General features: G+C 47.3%; 1 protein-coding gene across 9 annotated transcripts in view; it reads right to left on the reverse strand.

Moving 5' to 3' along the window:
- The window catches only part of LOC142879323 (protein MTSS 1-like), a 46,813-nt gene that overhangs the window by 6,081 nt on the left and 18,474 nt on the right, over positions 1 to 22,258 (reverse strand). Inside the window, exons 4-11 of one of the 9 annotated variants that reach the window (XM_076012523.1) lie at positions 13,447 to 13,531; positions 11,236 to 11,327; positions 11,057 to 11,131; positions 5,068 to 5,225; positions 4,807 to 4,914; positions 4,539 to 4,636; positions 3,023 to 3,152; positions 621 to 740 (exon numbers count right to left, since the gene is read on the reverse strand). In XM_076012523.1, the coding sequence (XP_075868638.1) occupies positions 621 to 740; positions 3,023 to 3,152; positions 4,539 to 4,636; positions 4,807 to 4,914; positions 5,068 to 5,225; positions 11,057 to 11,131; positions 11,236 to 11,327; positions 13,447 to 13,531 (866 nt within the window). Of the gene's footprint in view, positions 1 to 620; positions 741 to 3,022; positions 3,291 to 4,538; positions 4,637 to 4,806; positions 4,915 to 5,067; positions 5,229 to 9,960; positions 11,018 to 11,056; positions 11,132 to 11,235; positions 11,328 to 13,446; positions 13,532 to 22,258 lie in introns of those variants that run through there. The other 8 variants (XM_076012519.1, XM_076012517.1, XM_076012522.1 and 5 more) reach the window with 8 other exon arrangements.

The raw sequence follows: 22,258 nt of genomic DNA on the forward strand, positions 1-22,258 counted from the left end.
CAGAATAAAAAAAAATGCAATGGGAGCGATATTGAAATAATAGAAAATAAATTCTGAGAAGAAACATAAGCAACAGCAGGCAGAACAAATAAACTGCATACATGAAGAAATGGTGACAAAAACACTGAAGTGGTGAAAACTATAAAGTAATAATAAGACAGTGAATTTATATAGTTTATTTATATAGCACTCAGAGCACTTAACATTGAACCCATTATTCATTCACACCACATCACAATGGTGGTGGTGAGCTCCATGTGTAGCCACAGCTGCCCTGGGACAGACTGACAGAAGCGTGGCAGCCAATCTGCCCTTCCGACCACGACAACCAACAGTCACTCACAGTCGTACGAGTCCATGTGGGCTAAGTGTCTTGCCCAGGGACACAACAACAGACTGGGATGGAGCAGGATTTGAACCGCCAACCTTTCGGTCATTGCACAAACCGCTCTACCTCCTGAGCGACAGTCACCTGTCCTCAACTTTTCTTTTTTTTTTTTCAAAGAATCACTGAATAGCGATGCAAGTTAAGTTGCAAGTTAAGCAGTTTTTTTTAGTATGGGAAAGCGACTGGAAGAGAGGAAGAAGGTAGTCGACGGTGGGTGAGTGTGTCGTTTCACCTGGTCGGCAGCGGTGGCGTGCTGGGGTGCAGTACCAGCAGCGAGAGGAGGGGGAGTGCTGCAGTCACTGTGGAGCTGCCCAGTCTGTGAAGCCTCAGAGGGCCGGGAACTGGGACAAGGCTGGGACAGCAAGAGCAGCAGGCAGGCAGGCAGGCAGGCAGGCAGGTAGAGAGACCAGACCAGAGAAGGGGGAAGAAGGGGAGGGGGAGGTGGAGGGGTGCAGAGTGGGGGAGGGGTGGCAGAGAGAGAACATGTCAGCAGGTGGACAGAAGTTAGTTAAGAGAGAGGAGGCAACCTTCTCTCAGCTTTGAGCAGCCGGGGTGAGGCGAAGACTTAGTGACCGCCTCAGACAGTGCTGGACGTCAGTAGTGGGAGCAGGGTTAGAACAGTTTGCAACCGGACAAAATAAGACGCCAAAAATGCAAAATTGTCGGGAATAAAAATGAAGCATAGCAACAAAGGTGCCGTTTGTTGGTGTGGTTTCAAATGAGAGGTCACAGTAAACTAGAATCAGCCAATGCGCTCCCATCATTTTAACTCAATCACGTGGCAAATTCCAGCTTTCCCCAAAAAACAACAAAGCAGACAAAGTGGACAACATTAAAGAAACCAATGTGGAGACACGAGTTGCGTTTCCATTACAGTTTTTCACAAAATGAAAGCGATATTTCTGAATTTGCAGGTGTTTCCGTTGAATGGTGTGAAGCGCATGAGCCGTAATTCTTGTAAAATCTTGTCCCGCGAGACCACGGCTTTTCGAAACCCTTCTCCCTCATTTCCCTTTCTAATTCCTTGTATAAATGTGCAATTCGATGTTGTTTGGTTGTCATACTTTTCTCTTTGATTACTTGTAAAAAATATTTTACACTATACTATCAGAGTATAACTAACACGCAGCTCACGAGACATATCGTCCAGTTGGCAAAATCACAGAGGTGTTAACAAGATGTGATGTTTTGTTTGTTACAGTAAACCATCACACTAGTCCCGTAGAAACGTTCTGCAGGAAGTAGCTGCGGTGCTGTAATCAGAAACAAACACCCCCCCTGTAAAGAAGCAGGCACTAAAAATTAACAAGATCCACATTAGGAGCGCACCCCAGCCGAGCTGTAATGGGCCCTGGGTTACTGTGTAAACCGCTGGAAGGGCCTGATTGGTTACGACTCTGCGTTTTTCAATAACACCTTCTCTGGGAACTCCCTCGACACGGAAGACGACCAGGGCCGCTGGTTCCTGGCCCCCCGGAACGGCAAACTGAGCCGACCTTTCCACATCATCAAAACCCGGGAGTCATACAGTGGCGATGTGTTCCGACAGGGCGACCGCACCGGCGGCTGGCGCGATCGCAAAAGCATCAAAGCGGAGCCGCGGCTCCACGGTTGACGTGTAAACCACAGACGTGACGCAGACGATCCGACGGGATGAAAAACATGAGCAATTATGTGAAAACATCTGATAGAACCGGGCCTGTTAATGGCAGCGGTAAAGCACAGTGTTGACACGGTGTCGCGTTGTTTCGCTGGGATACTTTTAATGAAAATATATAGCTTTCTCTCACACACACACACACACACACACACACACACACACACACACACACACACACACACACACACACACACACACACACACAGAGCGTGCCTAATCCTCAGCAAATGTAACAAAACCGCAGTCTGTCACAGCAGTCGACCCTCTAATAGCAGGATGGCTCTGAACTGCTTCGCACTGGGCTGCAGCAGCGGCAGGCCGGATCGTTTCCTGAGCGGGTGATGACTTCACCGCGATCGCACACGCTGACTGCTGCCAGTAATCTCAGGCTCTCGCCAGCCGGGGTGAGAAAACAGTTGTGCAGACTGCTGATTTACAGGACCAGTGTGTAATATTTGGCTTAAGTTATGTGTATTTATATTGGTAAAAGCTTAATATACTGCTTATACATACATTATGGAAAGTGTATCAACGCAGTACAGTCAAAGCAATTTGGTTTTTCTGCCCTTAGAATGGTTCTTGGGTCTTGCTCCCAGTTAGCTGCCATCTTGCACCGCCATATTTTCAAGGAAGCCGGGGATGGTATTTTGTAATTAGGGTGAATGCTCGCGTCTTCAAATAAACCAACATAGAAAAAGGTGGACCAGGTATCCAGGTTTGGGTGCGCAGGCCGCCGTAGTTCACTGGCAATCTCAGGAGGGGGAGAGAGACTGAATGACGCTGCAATCTAAAATGTAACCAGTTGAAATCTTCAAATATTACACACTTATCCTTTAAGGGGAGTTTAGTCCCGGTCTCTGCAGAAATCACTGACAGATCATAGTGTGTGCTAAGTTTTAGTCGGTCTTGTCTGAGGCCATCACTGTGTGCGGTGTGGGGTGCGACCAGCTGAGGGATTTTCCATTTTATCGTACCTTGGTTTCGGCTGGCATGGGCGAGGACGACTTGGAGCAGGTGTACTGGTCGTGAGACGACGACGTGAAGCCCGAGTCGTGTGAGGAGATGCTGGAGAGCCGCGCCGGGGTCGGCTGGGGCAGCGTGGAGCTGCGGTAGCGGTGGCGGGCGTTGTGGTGGTGGTGGAAGAGGTGGTGTGAGGAAGAGGAGGAAGAAGAGGAGGAAGGAGAATGAGAGTGAGAGCCGCTGGATCCTCTGGAGTCACTACTGTTAACGCTGTTCAGACTACTGCGGAAGGGGAGAGTGGAGGAGGGGGGGGGGACAAAAGGCAGCGTACAAAGAGAACCAAAGGCACCCAGAGGGAGGGGGGGGGGGAGGGGGGGGGGACGACGAGCACAGAGGGATAAAGTTGAAGAGAGAGATCGGGAGGGAGTGGGGGGCAGAGGTGTGGAGGAGGAGACAGGGGGAGGGCAAACGATTAACAAAGAGCACCGAGGTGCGGCAGGCAGTGATTGAGGCCAACAACAACAACATAAAACAACACGTGATGACGACTGCAGGGCAGGAAATCAAAAGCCGGCGTTGACCTTTTAGGAAATGAGGTAAGAAATTACAAAGGAGCATAAGCACAATGAAAATCATGATAATTGTGTAAATAAAGGTTTGAAAGCAACCTCAGAAATGCTAAAAGCTGATTTGTTTTTAAAGTGTATTGCAAAATTTGTTCAGTTAAAATGTGAAATGTGGATCAGTTTCTGTACAAATTTGACAATAAGGAAAAAAAATCACAAATTACAAAACATCGGAATCTTTGAATTGGCCATTTATTAATGGTAGTTTTATATTTTATCATAAATCAGTTGGTCTTGTTTCGTGTGGGAGCTCCCACATCATGTGTTCATAGATACAGAACGCAGCTGATGATTCAATGCTTTTGATTCAGTCACAGAAAAGCAACAAATAAAAAAATGTTAACAGAATATATAAAAAGCATTTCACCTTTCAGGCATTTGAACCTGAACGGTTTGGAAATTGAAAAACACAGAGCGGCCAGCAGGGAGGGCAGAAGGCGGAAGACACTGTCTGAACAGCAAATCAGCTACAACTATTGAAAATGATTTCACTGAAAACATACTAATCTCTCATTTTAACTGTAAATGTGGCAACTTCTGTGTAAATACATTTTACCGTAGCTAATATGAGGTTAACCACAACTATCTTAGCAGATCTGTCCATTATGACGAGCACATCAGGCAGATGATCCAACTGACCACCGGGTGGCAGACTCGTACAGGAAACGCTGAGGTTTTCACTGCGACTGATTACTTTTGAAAAGCTGTGAACCATTTACTCAGAGGGTCACATGATCTCGATGTCACGGCTTACATGCCGGTTTCTTCTTGATAGCTGACGAATAAAACCGTGACGATCGAGTTTCACGATCATCAAGTCTCCACTCGATGTATTAAATCAAAGTCAGCAGTTTCTCATCTCTTTACTTTGACTACAGCCAGTGACGCATCACAACGAGTCTACCTGCACATGCTTGACTTCCTGGACATGGTGGTGCTGGGGGATGAAGGCGGGGTTTGATATGACCAGCTGTAGTCTGAACCCTTCAAGTCCATGATCACCTGAGAGACAGGGAGGGAGGAAGGGAGGGAGGGAAGACAACCAGCACATATTTAATCCCTTAAAGCAAAAAAACAGCGTAGGTAAGACTGTCACAGAAAGATGGCGGTGACTTTATTTTACAGGGATTTTATTTATCTATTTTTTTTGCAACCCATGGCATTTCTCTCACCTGTTCGCTCGCGGGCGGGAGCTTGTGGGGGTCAGAGGTCAGGGCTTTGAGGTCATCGGAGATTGCCTGGAGGTGGGTGACCTCACCCAACATAGAAATCTCCTCGTCCTGAGAGAATAAAGGCCAGAGGAAGAATAGACGTCAGTGGAAAACATGTTGCGAGATGACTTTGAGTGCTTTAGAAATGCCACTGCCCTCTCCCCCAGCGCCTCTCTCCCCTCCTCCCCCACTCCTCCCCTTCCTTCCACCACCGAGACTCACCACTACGGGCCGCAGCATCTCCACAAAGGAGCAGATCCTCTGCCGGTCCTCGATGAGGGCCTTCCTCAGCGCCTGCTTCTCGGTCTCTTCCAGCAGGATGTATTTATCGCTGACGTCCTGCATGGCGCTGTCCAGCTGGGGCTGGATGTCTCCACGGCCTGCTGGACACAAGGGGGGGGCGCAGCGATAAGACGAGGGAGTGCAGACAGAGACGGTCTAGTGGTGACTCTAACACATGAACTTCACAGACACAGTCAGCGTCTAATTTAGAGGTCCCATATCATGCTGGTATTCAGGTCATTGGGGGTCCCCCCCCCCCGGAACTCAGCTACCTCGCATGAGAAATTCTCAAGAAAAAAATACCTACATCTATTGGAAACAGCATATTTAGCCCTCTGTTTGCAGCCTCCAGGACAAATGTCCAGTTTCCATTTGTAATTTTTAGTTTAAAACTAGGCAGCAAAAAGGAGGCCGTCTGACTGGGATTGCTGTCACTAACCTGGAGGAGTTACCAGCGTTGTATATGTGCCCTTTGTGATGTCACAAAAGGACTGGTTTTGTTTTTTTAAAGAGGAGAAGGAAAAGAGGTGAAAAAGCAAACCTTTCTACGCTTTCAGGGAATTCTTTTGACAGACACGTTTCTGTGCGGAAAATATTGGCAAAGTGAATTTTGCACAATATGGGAGCTCAGTGTGGATGTGGGGATAATCACAGACAGCGGGATCATGTTGCAATGGCAGAACATTTGGCCGGATCATCGGCTCTTTTCTGGTGTCTGTTGACTCAGACTGTCTCTGCTGCTGCTCCACCGAGCGTCTTCAGCGATGGTTATTTTGAGTTTCTCTCAGCTTCCGAGTGTCTCGTCGAGTTCTCGGCTATCATCTTCCCGACGGAGGGGCCCCACTGCCGTTCCCAGAGTGTTTCCTGTCTCTCTCTCTGTCTCTGTCTCAGAGGTGCTGAGGAGGTTTATCAGCTGGGGAAAAGGCCAGTCTATTACAGCCAGATAAGCCAGAGTGAGTTTTAACTATCGCTCCATCACTCTTTGTCAAACACTTTGACACCCTGCGTGCCTGCGCGTGCTTTTACCGATGGCGAGTGCGCGCGATATCTCCAGGACCGTCAACTTTGAAGGGCCGGCGACTGCACAGGGACATTATCTGACCCAGTCCGACTGCACTCAAAAGCAGCGCTGGCTCGTCTTTGAAGCGCTGAGGTTAAACCTACACGCTGGGCGACTCTGCGGTCGGCCCGTCTGCTCTCACGTCTGGGTAAAAGGGACACTGACGGCCTTTGTTTTTTTGGCTTTCGCTGTGGAACCCCTGGAGGACGCAGGGACGTGAGTCAGCACAGCAGACGCAGGGCGGGAACGTCATAGTTTTCTCGTCTCCACCGCCAGAATAACAATTAACGTGTTAAGGAAGGAGACTCTAAAAAGAGTTTTAAAGGCCCTCAGCTGTGTGTCTTACACAAAAGTGGAGCGTAGATAAGAAGTCCTTTCAACCGTTCATGGGGACCAACATCGAACCCGCAGACGGTTTAGACAAAAAAGAACAATATAATTAGATAAACTTTACTTAGCAAGAAGACAGACAACCTCAATCAACACGCGGAGGCTTGGCGTCTGCGACGCTGCGAAGAGGAATGCGAGTTATGCGTGTTTACGGCGCTATATTTCACAGCGAAGTCGACTCTTTTTAGACTGGAAAATCCAAATTGCAGCGTGTATTTACAGATTCATTAAGGCCCAGAGGCCGCGCTGGGAGCGCAGGCGGGAGTAGAGTTACGTCGTGCATTAAGCGCGGCTGTATGGCTGAGGTTGAAAAGGTCTAGACGGGCCTCGGTCATCGGTCTGGTTTCCACTGCCGGTATAAACAAACTATAATTCATTTTACTCTGGGAGAAGTCGAGTCACTGTGATACATTTTTAATCTATTAAACTTTAAATTACTTTGGAGCCTGGACTTTGAGGCCGGTTGAAAAACTTCCAGCGCATTAAAACAGCTCATACTCTACTTAGAAGTGGAGTGGCTAAACTCTCTTTGACAAATTGCTTCTTAACATGTGACATTAAAATTTAAAGAGCCTGCTTGAAAAGCTCGCTGAAACTTCCCGTCGTCACGCCGGAGTTTTTTTTTTTTTTGCTTTTTGCCTTTTTTTTTCCTACTGTCTGCTTTTCTGCGCAATAATAAAAACGTTCTTCACTCAAAGCCGTAATTAATCTTGATGTAGAGGAGCGGCTTTTCAAGTTCCCTCAGCCATAGATCCTGCGGTGTCTCCTTGGCGAGCCTGTCATGCATTCTGCATCCTGGCCGTCTCCCGCTCCTTCTTGCCCTTGGCAGGGCCGTGTTCCCGACGCGACCGCAGCGGCTTTGGAAAGATGCTAATGTAAGCTGAGGCAATTTGTCCGAGACAGACGGAAAGCCAAATATTTTCTTTATTAGAGCCAACGATCATAATTGGCTTGTTGCCGCGTGGTGACGACGTTGGGGAAAACGAAGAGCCAACCTTGCAGCTTAATCCCGTGAATAAACTTAAACTTAATAAACTTGAAAATCGGAAATCTTTGTCTACAATTTTGAGGAAACCGGTTTGCCGGGGGCTCGCTGAGCCGCCCGCTTAAGCCCTTCAAAATGAAGGCCGTCGTGGTCACCAGGGGGCCAAAACGTGCATCCTGGACGCAAATGATAATCACAGCGCTCGAGTGGAAAGTGACCGTAAACGGCAAAAAAAACAAAGAAACAAAACCATCGCCAGCTTTTAATTGACCGCTGGTCCAGCGTTCGAGAAAACACTGTTATCCTCTGAAAAATCAAACAAACACAACACAATTGCGGGGTCGGAGGAGGCCGAACACGACGGCTTCGCGGCGAGCCGAGGGGGTTTTTTCAGCGCTAAACTTAATCCTGCGTCGTGTTATTACTTTGTCTACTTCTCAGTCGTTCACATTCCCAGCCTCCGCGCCGTAACTCGTGCGCGTCCCCTTGGCTTGAGCAACCGTGTGAATGACAAGGCCCTGATTACTGCTTCCTCTTTCTCCCGAGCCAAAGACAAACACTGAGGTTGACAGAAGGTCACAGAGCGCTGACTGCAATGGATCTTCCCTTCAAGGTCCAGCGTGTAATATTTGGCTTGATTTATAATTTTTTTTTATTGGTAAAAACTTAATATTCTCCCCATAAATACAGTAATAGAAGTGTAAATCACAGTACAATGAAAGTAACGTGGTTTTCTCAGCCATAGAACTTTTTGTTGTTATCTCAGATCTATCTATCTATCTATCTTCTAACAAACATCTATCCATCCATCCATGTATAGTATCTATCTATCTATAAGAATATACATATAGCAAGGGTCTTGCCCCCCGTTAGCTGGCATCTTGCACCGCCATATTTCTAAGGCAGCCTGGTGTGGACAATCCAGCCTGCCTGAGAGCGTGTTTGGTAATTAGGGTGACTGCTTGGACCTTCAAGTAAAGCGGAAGAGGTATACAGGTTTGTGTCTGCAGGACACTGTAGTTCACTGGCAAGCTCAGGAGGGGGAAGGAGCTTGAAAGACGCTGCAGTCTGAAATGTAACCTCTGGATGCCGCCGCTTCTTCTTCAGAATATTCATATATTACACGCTTTACTTTTTAAAACGTGTTTCACAAGCCCTTTCGTTAAAAATGGCGCTTTATGGACATGTACGACCCGGCTTCACACCCAGTGGGCGACTCAGAGATGAGTCTCTGATATGTGTCATCACGCACAGAAAAAAACGCCCAGTGTGCAGGATGTACAGAGATATATTATGCCCCTATACACTGCTCAGGACATCTTGGTCTCAGAATGTGAGCAGCAGCGTGACGAGGAGGAGTGTTGAAATACAAACTGTCACTGAACCGCAACACTTTGTGGTCGATTTACATTTATGGATGTTACACAAGCACTCGCGTCTGTGATTTTCGCTCTTAATCACCTTGTTCGAGAACGGCATGTTATGCAATAAATAAACACTGAGAGGTTACAGCGCATTTTAATGTGCATTGTGAAAGCTCACTCCAAAGCCGGATATTCAACCTGATATGATAGTTTGTGTGAGAATGTTGTGAGTCATGGATTCAAGGCCACAAACAATAAAACTGCTTAATTTACCATTCTCACATTTGCCATGTGTTTCTTACCCCTTTGATGCTAATGTGTCTTACACACACACACAAGCCTTTCACTAAAGACATCTGTACCGGCATTCCACTTTCTTAGTTACATTTTATTTGAATATTCTCGGCGTGAATTTTTGAAGAAAAAATGAAACTGACCTGAAAAACATCACAAATGTGAAAGAAATGTTCACTAATACAGTTTGTTTTCAGTCTGGAGGGGATGTGTCCTTCCTCCTCACATGGTCACACATGTGCGCATGCACGCAAAGTAGTGGCTAGCTGCTGCTTCGGCTTTCCCATGACACATGATTGAATTAGGCCGCAGTCCCGGGTTGTTTGTTTGTTAGCCAGACGGGCTTCCCAGGTTAGAACAACGTTCTCACGAGACACCAACATCAGACGACAACGTAGAAAAAGTAGAGTGACGGAGCTGATGGACTGAACCTTAAATAGACCTGCTGGATACAGGATAGCGCTTGTGCGGTTTTGGTTCTGTTTGGATGATTCAGGGTGAACAGGGTGTTGTCACTCAAAACAACAAAACCGCCCACCACCACATTTATAAAAGCCAAAGCTTGGTGTTGAAACCCCAATCATCGATTTTCCAATACATAGTGACAATCAGACAGTACAAACTGCAGTGAGGATATTATCAAACATGCAAAAAATCAGGCTAAGCCACTGGTGGATTCTTGACATTATAGAGAAAAGCAACATGGTGGCGGATGGTGCTGCTGTGACAGACGGACTTACCGAAGTTATCGGCTGCAGCATGCAAGGGGGATGATACCGAGACCACGTTCGCACAGCGAGAGTTGGGGGGGGAAAAAAACAGGTTAACTGAATGAGCGGAGGCACTAAAAACACATCAATCACCTTCAGATGCCTTGCAAGAAGACCTGCATGTTTGGATAAGAGTTGGAGGGAGTGTGGGGAGCGCACAAAAACACAAACCCCTCGGCAAAGCACAGCACGGCCAGTGTGAGCAGCAATAAAAGACGGGCGCACGTCCAGGGAAAAACTATTAATTATGACTATTTACACCAAAACCCAAGGGGAAAATTGAAGGTAAGAACCCTCTGACCTCTGACCCCTTTTATTCTGCTGTGTTTGTAACCATCTGCGCTACTGAAAACATCTGAGAGGCATCTGTAGCCTTTTTTTGTGTACGTGTTTTATCTTTTTTTCTAGGTAGGTGAGCGAGCGCGTAGATTGTGAGCCAAGGCAGCTGCAGATGGAAAAACCTGGAGGCTCTCTTCTCAGAGCGTTCACCAAGTAAGGTAATGTTTAGCCACACGAGATCAGTGCAAGTCTAATCAGGAGGACAAAATTCTTTTAAACACGTCCTCGCTGTCCTGCGGGAATGTCGCACAAGCGTTGGGGAGCAATTTGCCCGCTCGCGGTAAATGACGTTATTTATTAATCGAAACCTTGTAATGGAGCAAATTGTGTTTTTCAATGCAAAAAACTAAAATGGAAATAAAAGCAAAGACCAGGTGCTACTTTTCAGATTAATAATCAGAACGTAGTTGGGAGATGTTGGGATCCAGACGGGCCGACCGACATGGATCCACGTTTCCTTCCTTCTATTCTGCTTTCTGCATCATGACACGGAATAGAGACCTCAGAGTTCTAGTTTTCTCTTTTTTTTTTTCTCAGTTGCGTCGGCATCCAAAAGCCATGTAATTTACAAGCCTCTCGTGGTGGTTAATCAAAAGCCCCTTCTTTTGGCCCGCGGCCGATGCAGGAGGAAACTATGGGAAAAAGTGCTGCCTGCGCTTCCAAGGGGTCATGCCCAATTTAAGCCTGGGACGGACTGTTTATCCTCGCAGCATTGCATTGTAAATACCTTTTTTAGCTTTCTTCTGAAGCTTCAGCGTGTCTGAGGACTTCTTCTTTATTTCCTGACGGGCTTTTTTATACTCTGGTCAGGACAGAAAAGAAAATGTTTGAATAAAAGTGACGTGCTAAATTCACTGTGGCCAAGAGTGCACGTGTACACAGACATTGTTTGTTTGCGTGTCCTACCTTTAGCATGGTCTTTGTCCAGAGTGTTGACTCCTTTTTTCCATTCCTCCATCTGCTCTTGAAGAGGGTTAATCAGACCGTCTAAGAAGATTCTGTAAAAAAAACAATTGAATATTAAAAACCCACACAACGTTATTTTTGCTACTTTGAGCCCCTAATTACACTGAAAAATAAATGTAAGGACAACTTGGTGGTGGTGGGTCATGGGAGTCTGTATTTAAAAAAAACAAAAACAAAAAAAACATAACTGGGTGAAAATCCACCTCGGAAAAACCTGAGGTATGAATGTTTACACGCGAGGCGGCGTTTTGGGGGCTTTATTCATGTTACGTTTACACGTCCACATTCACAGACTTCACCACCCCGTGACCGACTACTGCGAGGTTTTAATGACTGTGGGCCACATGAAACCAACCCTCCGCTTGAATTCTAAGTGGCTCTGAGCGCTGGAGAAAACATTGAGAATAATTTTGCCTGTAAATGTCTCAGAGAAGAATTCGACAAAGAAAAACATGCAGACGATGGAACACCAAATTATTTCACCTTCCGTGACAAGAGCCCACAGAGCCTTTGTGACTTGGCCAGTGACTCTGCTACATTTGAGAAGGACCAATCACATTTCTACTGTCTTCGCTCTTAAAGGTGAAGTGTGCAATATTTAGAGGTTTTAAAGACGAAACAGTGATAACGAGTGGTTACAGTATAGACTGGAATATCTTTCACACCCTCCACCCCTCACCCGACCATGCCAGCGAACTACAGTGGTCTGCACACCCAATCCTGGATACATCTTCCATTTTCTTCTTCGTTGGTTCATTTGAGGACTCGAGCAGTCACCCTAATTACCAAGCGTGCTCTCAGGTGGGCTGGATTGTCCACACCAGGCTTCCTTAGAAATTTGGCAGTGCAGCCTGGGAGCAACAACCTTGCTCTATGTACATTCTAATACATATATACACTTTTATTAATGTATTTATGGGCAGTATAATAAGCTTTTAGCAATGTAAATGGCATAAATCAAGCCAAACACAACAAAAAAAACACACAACAAAGCCGACAGTCACGCACAAAAGCTTCCAGTTGTGGGCTGCTAGCCTGTCTGTGTTCTGTCAATGATATCTTAAGGGAAGATGCAAGAGAGACGAGAAACCCTGTGAAAATCCAGTCAAAAACCAGAGTTTGCTTCTGTCTGGCAGCAGCAGGAAGTGGCGGGTGTGTGCAGTCTTGTCCGTCAATCATTAACACAACTGTGTGTCGCTCTTGTATTTATGAATATGTGTTTAAGAGCCTGCGAGTGTGAGGCGCGGGCAGCTGCAGGCTTAGTGCACGCAACTAAAATTAGACCTCTGGTAGATGTGTGTGTGTGTGTGTGTGTGTGTGTGTGTGTGTGTGTGTGTGTGTGTGTGTGTGTGTGTCAGTGGGTGGGTGGTGACCGCTGCCCTCTGTGCGCAGCCCCCGCTATGGAGATGCATGTGGAATCTCCGCTGAAATGCCACCCAAAATTAGAGGGACCCCCGCTTGTGAGTGAGAGGGAAAGTCGGGAGGAAGCGGGCGAGGCGGCGTGCGCTGGCACAGTGCGGACACTTGTGCAGCCAGACAAGTCGTCTTTTTCCCAGCATTCCGCAGCTACGAGGCATTCTCACCCGTCACCGACAGAAATGCCGGGGCCACGACCGGAATAGAGGAGGGAAAATACAATTTAACAGCGAAGAGACGTTTTTAAAATGGGAGTTGGAAGCAGTGCAGCGGAAAATGATCTGTGTGGCGATTTGAGTGATGTTGGCTTTCTTGAGGGAATAAACTTGAACATAATGTTTTAACCAAATGACAAAGGCCTTAGAAATCAGCAGGGTTTGTGTGTGTGTGTGTGTGTGTGTGTGTGTGTGTGTGTGTGTGTGTGTGTGTGTGTGTGTGTGTGTGTGTGTGTGTGTTTGTTTAGAGAATAGGTTTTTCAACCACAATGGGGAAATGGGGAATTGATTTGTGATTTATGGTTGTTGTATGGTTTCTGGGCCGCTGTTCATGAGCGGTAGAAGCTTCTGGGGAATCCCAATTTCACAAACGTACTTCGATCAAATGTACTTTGTATCTGTATTTGAACTGAATTGTGAAATAAACTGAAACTGAACTGAACTTAGCCTAAACAATGAGGTCACACAACAACAGGAAGGTAAATGGCTGCTTCAATGCACTTGGCGTTTTGTCGCTTACATGGAAAACTCTTTGAGCTTGGCCTCGATGCTGCGGTGCCTCATGCACATCCTGGTCAACGCTGATCCGATGTCTCTGGTGCCACCTGCGAGGAAATGAAGCACATGGAATTCTCCTTTAAGAAAAGTTGGACTCGTGCACATTTGTCAAAGCCACGAAACCCGACAAAACCCAAACCTCAGACAAGATGGACATGTACAGAATTAGCAGCAGCTAAGTTCTCAACATGAAAACGTTAAGCCCTCATTGTATTCCGCTGGTATAATGAGGAAAATACTTAAATCAGTTTAGCGTATAAGAGCCAACTCATGTTGCTGATTAAGGCGCTTTATGCTCGACGGTTAAGTTTACCGCTCTGAAAGAAAAAATTCAAACGGCGTCAGTTATTTTCTCCTTCTCCTTTTTTTTTGTTGAAAAAAGAAACATCTGCAAGCAGCTCCTAATGACCCTGGAAACTGTGGGAATCTGCAGGAGACAGTCAAGTGTTACAAATTGCACCATATCAAGGTCAGGGGACGTGATGGGAAACCGGAGCAGGAAGCCTTGTCGAGAGAAAAATGTGCTGGAGGCACATGTCAATTTCATTCAGCGCAGGCTTGCAGAGAGTGTCCACCGGAGGGCTTCAGGATGAGCCACCAAAGCCGGAGACTCCATGCTGATTGACAGACGTATTGTCTGCTTCCTCCGTGAGGCCTCGGCGCCGAGAGCCCGTGTGTGTTTGAGGCAGTTAAAACTATATGCCAGTATAAGAAGAAGACATGAGGAAGAGGAGGAGGAAGAGGAGGAGGAAGGGGGTGGGGGGGTGGGGAACGACGTGTCGCACGAAACAGCGCGGGACGTTTTTGGGGTTTTTGAGACGTCCAGTTCAGAGTCGCAGACGGTGTGAAAGTGATTTAACTGATGCGAAGTGCGAACAGAATGAGCCGCCCCGCTGTCAGCAGAGTCCTCGCTGCACGCAGAGACGGACAGAGAGAGCTGTCAATCACTCTCTCACACACACACACACACACACACACACACACACACACACACACACACACACACACACACACACACACTTAAGTGCCCCTCCCTTCTTCAGCATGAATGCATGAGGCCCTGAATTGGTTCTAAACTCACACAGCGCAGCCACAGAAACGGCCTCCTTGCACCGGCTGCTTTGACTGGCGACTGAACTGTAGCTGCGGAAACCTGCTGCACGGGTCGGCCCGACCCGACCGCCTGCTCCTGATTACAAACAGACTCGGCATTAATTGCCTGCTTGTTTCTTCCCACAGTCGTCGATACGCTGACTGGGAGAGACAGAGCGACGCCGACAGAGGAAGCTGCCAGCTGACGAGGAGACAACTTTGCCTACCTCTCCCTTTGCTGAGCCGAGCCGAGCCGAGCCAAGCCGAGCCGAGCCGGTTACAATTTCTCACCTGCCTCCCTCCCAACCCCTCCAGCCCTCTGCCATTACGAGCTCCTGTTATTAGTAAGGGTGTGGTTAATAATGTGCGGCGGAGGACCTTTCGGTTACACAACACCGCAAACCCTGACTCGTGCCTGTGTTGACTTGTCATCCACTCCATCCATCCATCCATTCATCCATCCTTCCATCCCTCGGCGCTCTTTTCCCTCAATATAACCTCTTGTTGTTGCTGAGGGTGCGGCCCATCGGTGCCCCCGTGCCATGTGGACGCCACACGTTTCTTTCATTATTAAAGGAAAAAAAGGCAGTGCACAATTGTAGCCAGAGCTCGGAGTCTGACATCAGTTCTTATCTGCCTGCCAACCACTGACACACCTGGGTTTGATATGAAATGAGCCGGTGTTCAAGTGCACTGCACATTCTATTTCTTTTAAAAAAGATTTAAAACGGGGCACGGCTACACGCAAGAGGGAACGTGCGGGCGAAAAACACAAAAGTGCATTGATTTACACGGCCAGTCAAAACTTTGGACACACTGTCTAATGCAATGCTTTTTCTTTATCTTTACAAGTTTCTACACTGCAGATAGATACTGAAGACATCAAATGTATGAGCAAGATATATGGAATTATGCAGCAAAGAAAAACACATTAATTAAATCTGAATATGCTTTTTAAGAAAGGAGGCTATTTTGAAGAATTGAAAGATAAACATGTTTGAGTTATTTTACACTTGTATTGTTTCCTACATAATTCCAGTAGTTTTGATGCCTTTAGTGAGAAACTACAATGTCAATAGTTGTGAGAATGCAGGAAAAGATATTAAATTCATAGGGTGTGTCCAAACTGTTGAAGTTTTAGCTTCCAGCAACTGCTGTGTTTTTATGCCTTTGATATTTTTCCAGAGGAATCATGGCAGGTCAATTAGTTGTAGCTGTTTGTTACAGCAAAGTTGTCTCTCTCAGTCAGCGTTTTCAAGCGTGTGGGAGGAGGAGCAAGAAATGCACATCTTGCTAAAAGCGGAGAGAGGCCGAAACAAGCGGAGGATCGACTTTATTTTTTTATGAAGTTTATTAATACACGATTAGGGAGAAAGAAAAAACATACCACCATATATACAACTCGTCAATACTGCCTCAATCTGACCGAGGAGACAGTAGTAAAAGTGTCTGTGCGCCTCCAGTTGCCTGGTCTTCAAGTCTGCCATGTGTAAACTGATAGACCCTGATTCACACACAGCCACACAGGCCTGATTTATGCCTGGATCTTTGACAGAAGTGATGTATTCCCTGCAGTTAAAAAAAAAAAAAAAAAAAAAAGGAGTGCTGCTGTCCATTAATGTTGCCCATGTGGCGAATATCGTATTGTTGGAGACGCCATATTGCGTAACGCAGTGTGACTAAACACCGGACAGCTGCTGGGCTGAAGTACGCCGCACGTTATGTCTACTGCAGCGGGTTGGAAGTGATGAACACACCGCAGGTCCTTAAAGCTGTCGTGCAAACATGAGATCAAGTTAAAGAAGAGCAAATAAGACGACAAATAAGGCGCTAACCCTCCAGAATGAAAGAACGTCCTGCAGTAAAATTAAGACAGAGAGCGCTTTTATTGCCCCGATGACGCACCCGCCCTGGCAATACATCCCTAGATTTTATTTTGATTTCATCACCAGCACATGCAAAGGTGGTCAGGAGCGGAGTTCCATGCCCGCACAGAAGGCCACCGCGTGTTTGTCGAGCAATTAAGCCACTTTTATTTCGGAGTTGTTTACTTTATCTTGCACACACAAGTTACCACTGGACAGAAATAGCAGCGCTGGCAGTGGCAGTTGTCTAACACACACACACACACACACACACACACACACACACACACACACACACACACACACACACACACACACACACACACACACACACACACACACACACATTCAAGCTTGAGTTGCTTGAGTGGGAGGCCAAACCGCTGCTTTGTGTGTGAGTGTGACGGCCGAGTTGGCCCGACGAGTGACACTTTTGTTACGCTCTCCAAGAGTCCAGGTAACACCTGCGTCACCCAAACTAAACTCCAGCTACAAGTTTGAGACATTCGTCGCACAAAGACTGATTCCGAATTCAGTCCCCCCCCCCCGCTAATTTGGACGGACAGTCGTGCGTCCTTCGCCGCAGTGGAAAGATCAAGATGACGTCTGTCGGCCGTCGCCGCCACCTCCATAAATTAAATCCCACTGGCGGTGAATTTGTGACAGACTTTTCATGGGGCTGAGTGGAAAATTGGACACGCGCGTCACGACACAATGTGCTTTTATCCCAACTCTGCGCGCGAGGCGTTTTTTTTTTTTTTTTTTTTTTTCTAGGTCGTACGCGGTTGGACTGAATAGCGAGTCGTCTGCAGCCTGAGCGAGGTCCCTTGTTGCAGCAGAGACGTGCACGGCCAACTGAATAAGTTGCAAAATTCAAATTCCTATAGGAACAATAAAAGACGACTCAAACTGGCACATTTTCCCAATGAGGTTGAATGTTCTTGCTGATCTGGAAGCCAGCGGGCTGGTGGAAAATAATGGCGATGCAATTAAAAACGTTTGTTTCCTCATTTGCCCCCTTTTCCGTGTGTGTGTTAGTTTGTGCGCATGTGTGTGTGTGTGTGTGTGTGTGTGTGTGTGCAAGAGTGAGAAAATGAGGACTGCAATTTGATGTCCATTTGCCAAGTCTGTCTGTGTCCTCAACCCCCAACAAGACTCCTCTTTGGAATGTCACACTGTGCTGACACCCACAGTGTGTGCCTGTGTGTGTGTGTCTCTCTCTATCTCTCTCTCTCACTCTAACTCTCTCTTCCTCTCCCTCTCCCTCTCCCAAGAGCAACAACACAAACAACTTTGCAAAGTTCAGAGAATCAAAAATCTGATGATTGGCTTTTTGGAGACGTCGTAACGCTGATAAGTTGTCAAGTGCAGATCTTGTCCTTTTTTTCAATACCCCAATTTATCTCATTACCTTTTTAGATGCAAACTACTTTACACATTTTTTGCCGTGTTATTCAGCAGGTGGAGGGGAAACTGATACAGGAGAGTCAAACGATGACTTCCAGAAAGAGGAGTGAGTGGTCAGAGAGAGGAATGAAAGGGAGAGTGATTTGCCCGTTTTTTCTTTTTTAAATGAAGATCACATGGGCTCGCCGGCTTCGACCAACTGTGTGTATGGGCACCAGATGGTCACCGTTAACCGCGGCCCAGTGGTTACCCTGATAAGAGGCTGCAGACCACGCAGATGGATGCACTCAAACGCACCCTCCACCAGTTGGACCAGAGAGGCCGTCCCTCTTTCCCGTCGTAATTAGAGAGCTGCGAGGAACACCAAGGCCCGGCCAAATGAGCCCAATTCACGAACAGGTTTCTTTCATTTCTCTGACCAGATTTTTATTTTTATTTTTAGTGGCGGGGCGGTTCGGGGGGGCGGGGGGGGGGGGTGCAATCGTCAATCACGGCTGATTAAATGATGAGTAACGAGTGCGTTACTCATAATTTTCTTGTGGTAATAACAAAAAAACATTTTTATTTTTTTTGTAGCAGGATGGCTTGGATGGTCATAACAGCACAACACATTCTTCAGAGGAACTAATGAATATGCAGTATGAATGACAGTAATATCGTAAATGTGTAGATGTAAATGTTCAAAACACCATTTCACAGAATTTTTTTTAATTGATGAATTCAACATATGTACATATAGAAGCGCAACACTTGTTTCTGGTATTTTTAGAGCTTTTACAAAGGGAACCACTTTCAAGTTTTTTTTCAATTTTCAAAAACCCACTAATGTAATTTGGGGATCCGTGCGTGCACGAGGACACCCACGCAGACAAACAGACGAGCGCAAGCCGAGCCGAGCAGTTGGCATGCCCAGATGGAGCCACCCACACAGCGCGCTCACCAGCTAGTATTTCATTCACCGCTCTACGATTCCACCATCGCTCGGAACCAGCTGCATTTATTACCGCTCATTGTTGGCTGGATTAGACTCTGAAGCCAGTTGCATGAACGCACCACAAGTCTCAGCATTTCGTCTTTGAAATAATAACAAAACTTGACGGCGCTCATAAAGTCCCTTCGTAAAATAAAATAAAAGTGGCCGCAGCGACAATGTGCTCGTTAAAGGGTTAAGTGAGGGGAAGTCCACGACTGCAGCTATCTGCGTGGACTTTAAGGTCAAGGTCTTAGAATAGCCCCGAGCTGCGACGGTCGGCCGGGGCTGCTGGAGGAGCGAGACCACCTCCTCAATCATCCGTCGCCGCTGACAGAGAGCTCGCTCGTCTCTTTTACCTCCCCCTTTTTTTACTCGGCATCCGAGAGGTCCGGCCTGTGGCGGGCCACCGACACATGCAAACATGTGAGAGAGCACAACGCACAAGCACCTGCTGCGGCGGCGCAACTATAGCGCTGACGCAAAGCAAAGCAAAGCAAAGCTCCGGACCGTCTGGCTGAGGCTGCCTGACAGCTGCCGCCAGAGCAGGGAACCAATACTGACCTTTGCAAGCGCTACTATTGTCATTTTCCCAGCCAAGATTCAGCTTCTTTGATGACCTGAACACAGAACATTTTCCTTAAAATGTATTCAATCCTTCCTTCAACCTCCAACTGTTTCCCACGTCTTGACCTACACGCGTGTCGAATCGGTCCACCACTGACCGCAGTCACCGACCTCTCCATCGGTCACAGCCATCTGGGACGGCGTGCACGTTGCCGTGCCCAGCGGGAAAACACGGTGTCGCTGAATATCAGTAACCACAGCTCAAGCGGTTGCTCCGGCGTGATACGGTGCATTGCAGAGGCTGATATTGTGACGACGAGACCGTGCACAACACACCTTACAGAAGAAGAAGCAGATTAAAACTGCCCATTTTCCATCCCAGGCAATCCATCAACCGCCGTAATAACAACAACAACCAGCGTCGAGGCCACTGATATCACTAATCTGCGAGAGAGAGCGAGAGAGCGATGACAAAAACAGTAAACAGCACTTGGGAATGTGGGTCAGTGTACCACTGCAATGCAGCGGCACTGCACGCTGAATGGTGATCATGGATGTGGGAAATACATACTCTCATTATTTTGTTGGTGCCATCAAAACAGTTTACGTTGGTGTCAACAAAATGGTAATTAACGACAGCCTCCTGTGTGTGTATGTGTGTGTGTGTGTGTGTGTGTGTGTGTGTGTGTGTGTGTGTTCAGGGGTATCAGACTGCAGAGAAAATTTGTGAGAACAACAGCTGAAGGTAATGGGCAGAGTGCGGCATTAATGACAGAGAGGAGTCGTTTGAGAGAGGCGGCGTGTCACCTCTGTGTGGTTCTGCAGCGGAGATGCTAATGAGGGCTGGAGGCTGCAGATAAATAAGAAAAGATAACACAAGCGCGCGCGCGCACACACACACACACACACACACACACCCACACCCACACCCACACACACACGCACACACACTGATTCAGCAAGCTCACATCCTCCCCTCTCTCCTCTTGCCCTTCCCCGCTGTATCTGTTCTCCCTTACGGCGCCGTTTCACAACTTATTGCGGAAAACAACGAACTGGAACCAATTAACGTTGCAAGAGTGCATTGTTCTTTTCTGTGAAATGCCACCCATCCATTTACCCTCGCAGTGTGGTGCGTTCCGAGAATCGTCCTGGACACAGTCGCTGAAATTTCACCCAAAAGTCACTGTCAGTGTTTGAAGACCTGTATTACACAGCGGAACAATGGCAAGAAGTGGTGTGCAAAATGTTGATATTGGATTTCTCGGCTGTGCAGTTGGAATAAAGTAAATGATGAGGTTAAATTTGCTCAAAGCTTCTTCTTCTTTTTTTTTTTTGGATGGAGGTCAATTCAATTCAACTTGGGACCACTGGGACCAAAGGCATGAGGGTCAAGCAGCACGGCTGTAATCCCGACACATACAGCAAAAATAAACAAGGTCGACCACAATAGAACTTGATGGAGGATTTTTGATGGACGGAGTCACTCTGACCTCATTCCAAACGGACAGGTGGCCTTATTGGCCGTCGCCAACTGGCGGGCCGAGGGTCTCCGACGTGAGGAGTGAGTGAGGGACAGAGACACGCGGCGCTGAGAGCTTCAGACTTAAAAAGCAGAACGGAAGAAGAAAAGAATGCGGGTGGTCTGGCGGGATAAATATCAGCAGACAGCATAGAATCTCCAGGTAGCATTCATATGCAAATGTATGCCCACTGCTCTCCGCTACTGTAGCTGCGCTACATCATGAGTGAGCACGCTGGGAGCCGACTGCAATGCAAATGTAGGTCATTGAGGACCACCAACCCCCCATTCTACTGTATCCCTTCTTTCCTTCTCAACTGATCTCTCTCTCTCTCTCTCTCTCTTTCTCCCTCCCTCACTCTCTGATCTAGTTTTCGACCCTGCTACCCTTTCTGCACCCTGTTTAGTTCTTCCCTCTTTCGTGTTCTCCCTTCATTGCCGGCTTAGCCCCCTTTCTCCCACTCGCTCGCCGGCCTCTGATGTCCCCGCGAATGCAGCGCCGCACCGCACCGCAGCGCTAACGTGGTGCCCGAGTTAATCCAGCCTGTAAGCGGTCAGCCAGTTCAGTGAACGGTCAGTATGAAGACAAAAATAAATGCCGGAGACAAGCGCGGAATGTCCCATGGGAAAGTGCATGGTGGAAAAACAGCGTTTCGGGTGGAATTCTCAAAACTGCCTCGAAGGGACGTAGAGATTTTCCCCTCCCTTCGGCCAGTTATCGGAACTAAAGGCGCCTGCCATGTCAGGTGCTGACAAACTGATATTTCAATGTTTTGGTGTCTTGACAAGAAGCTCATGACTAGCAGTCGAGGTACCTGGGAAGTCGGAAAAGCTGAGGTGTTGAACAACAGCAGCGTTATGGTAGAGTGTTCGCCCTGAGATGGGGCAGTTGTGGGTTCGATCCCCAGCCAGCTCATCCCCAAGACTGAAAAAATGGTACCCATGGTTGCCCCCCCTGGCTTGGCATTCAGGGTTGGACTCGGGGGGGGGGGGGGGGGGGTTTAGATCATCCAATGATTCTCGAGTGCGGCACTGCTGCTGCTCTGTCAGGGGATGATGGGGTCAAATGCAAAGGACAAATTTCGCATCCGTCGGGATGTGACAATCACTGGGACTTCAACTTTAACATTGAATCGCTTCCTAGCAGAATCACTTTTGAAAGCTGCAAACCCGAATCATATTGGTCCCCATCTGATATTCACCTTTAAGAGAAGAGATACACACAAAAAACACCTGCAAGTGATCAAATATTTGGCTCTCCTGTCTGCACAATATCAGTATAAGAAAAACTATATTCAATTTCCTTCCTCACATTGACCAGCTACCAAAATGCCGGTTAAAAATGTTTGGC

The sequence above is a fragment of the Nelusetta ayraudi genome, unplaced genomic scaffold, assembly GCF_046127955.1.
Source record: "Nelusetta ayraudi isolate G7.1 ecotype Tasmania unplaced genomic scaffold, CSIRO-AGI_Nayr_v1 ptg000136l, whole genome shotgun sequence".
Classification (NCBI taxonomy): domain Eukaryota; kingdom Metazoa; phylum Chordata; class Actinopteri; order Tetraodontiformes; family Monacanthidae; genus Nelusetta; species Nelusetta ayraudi.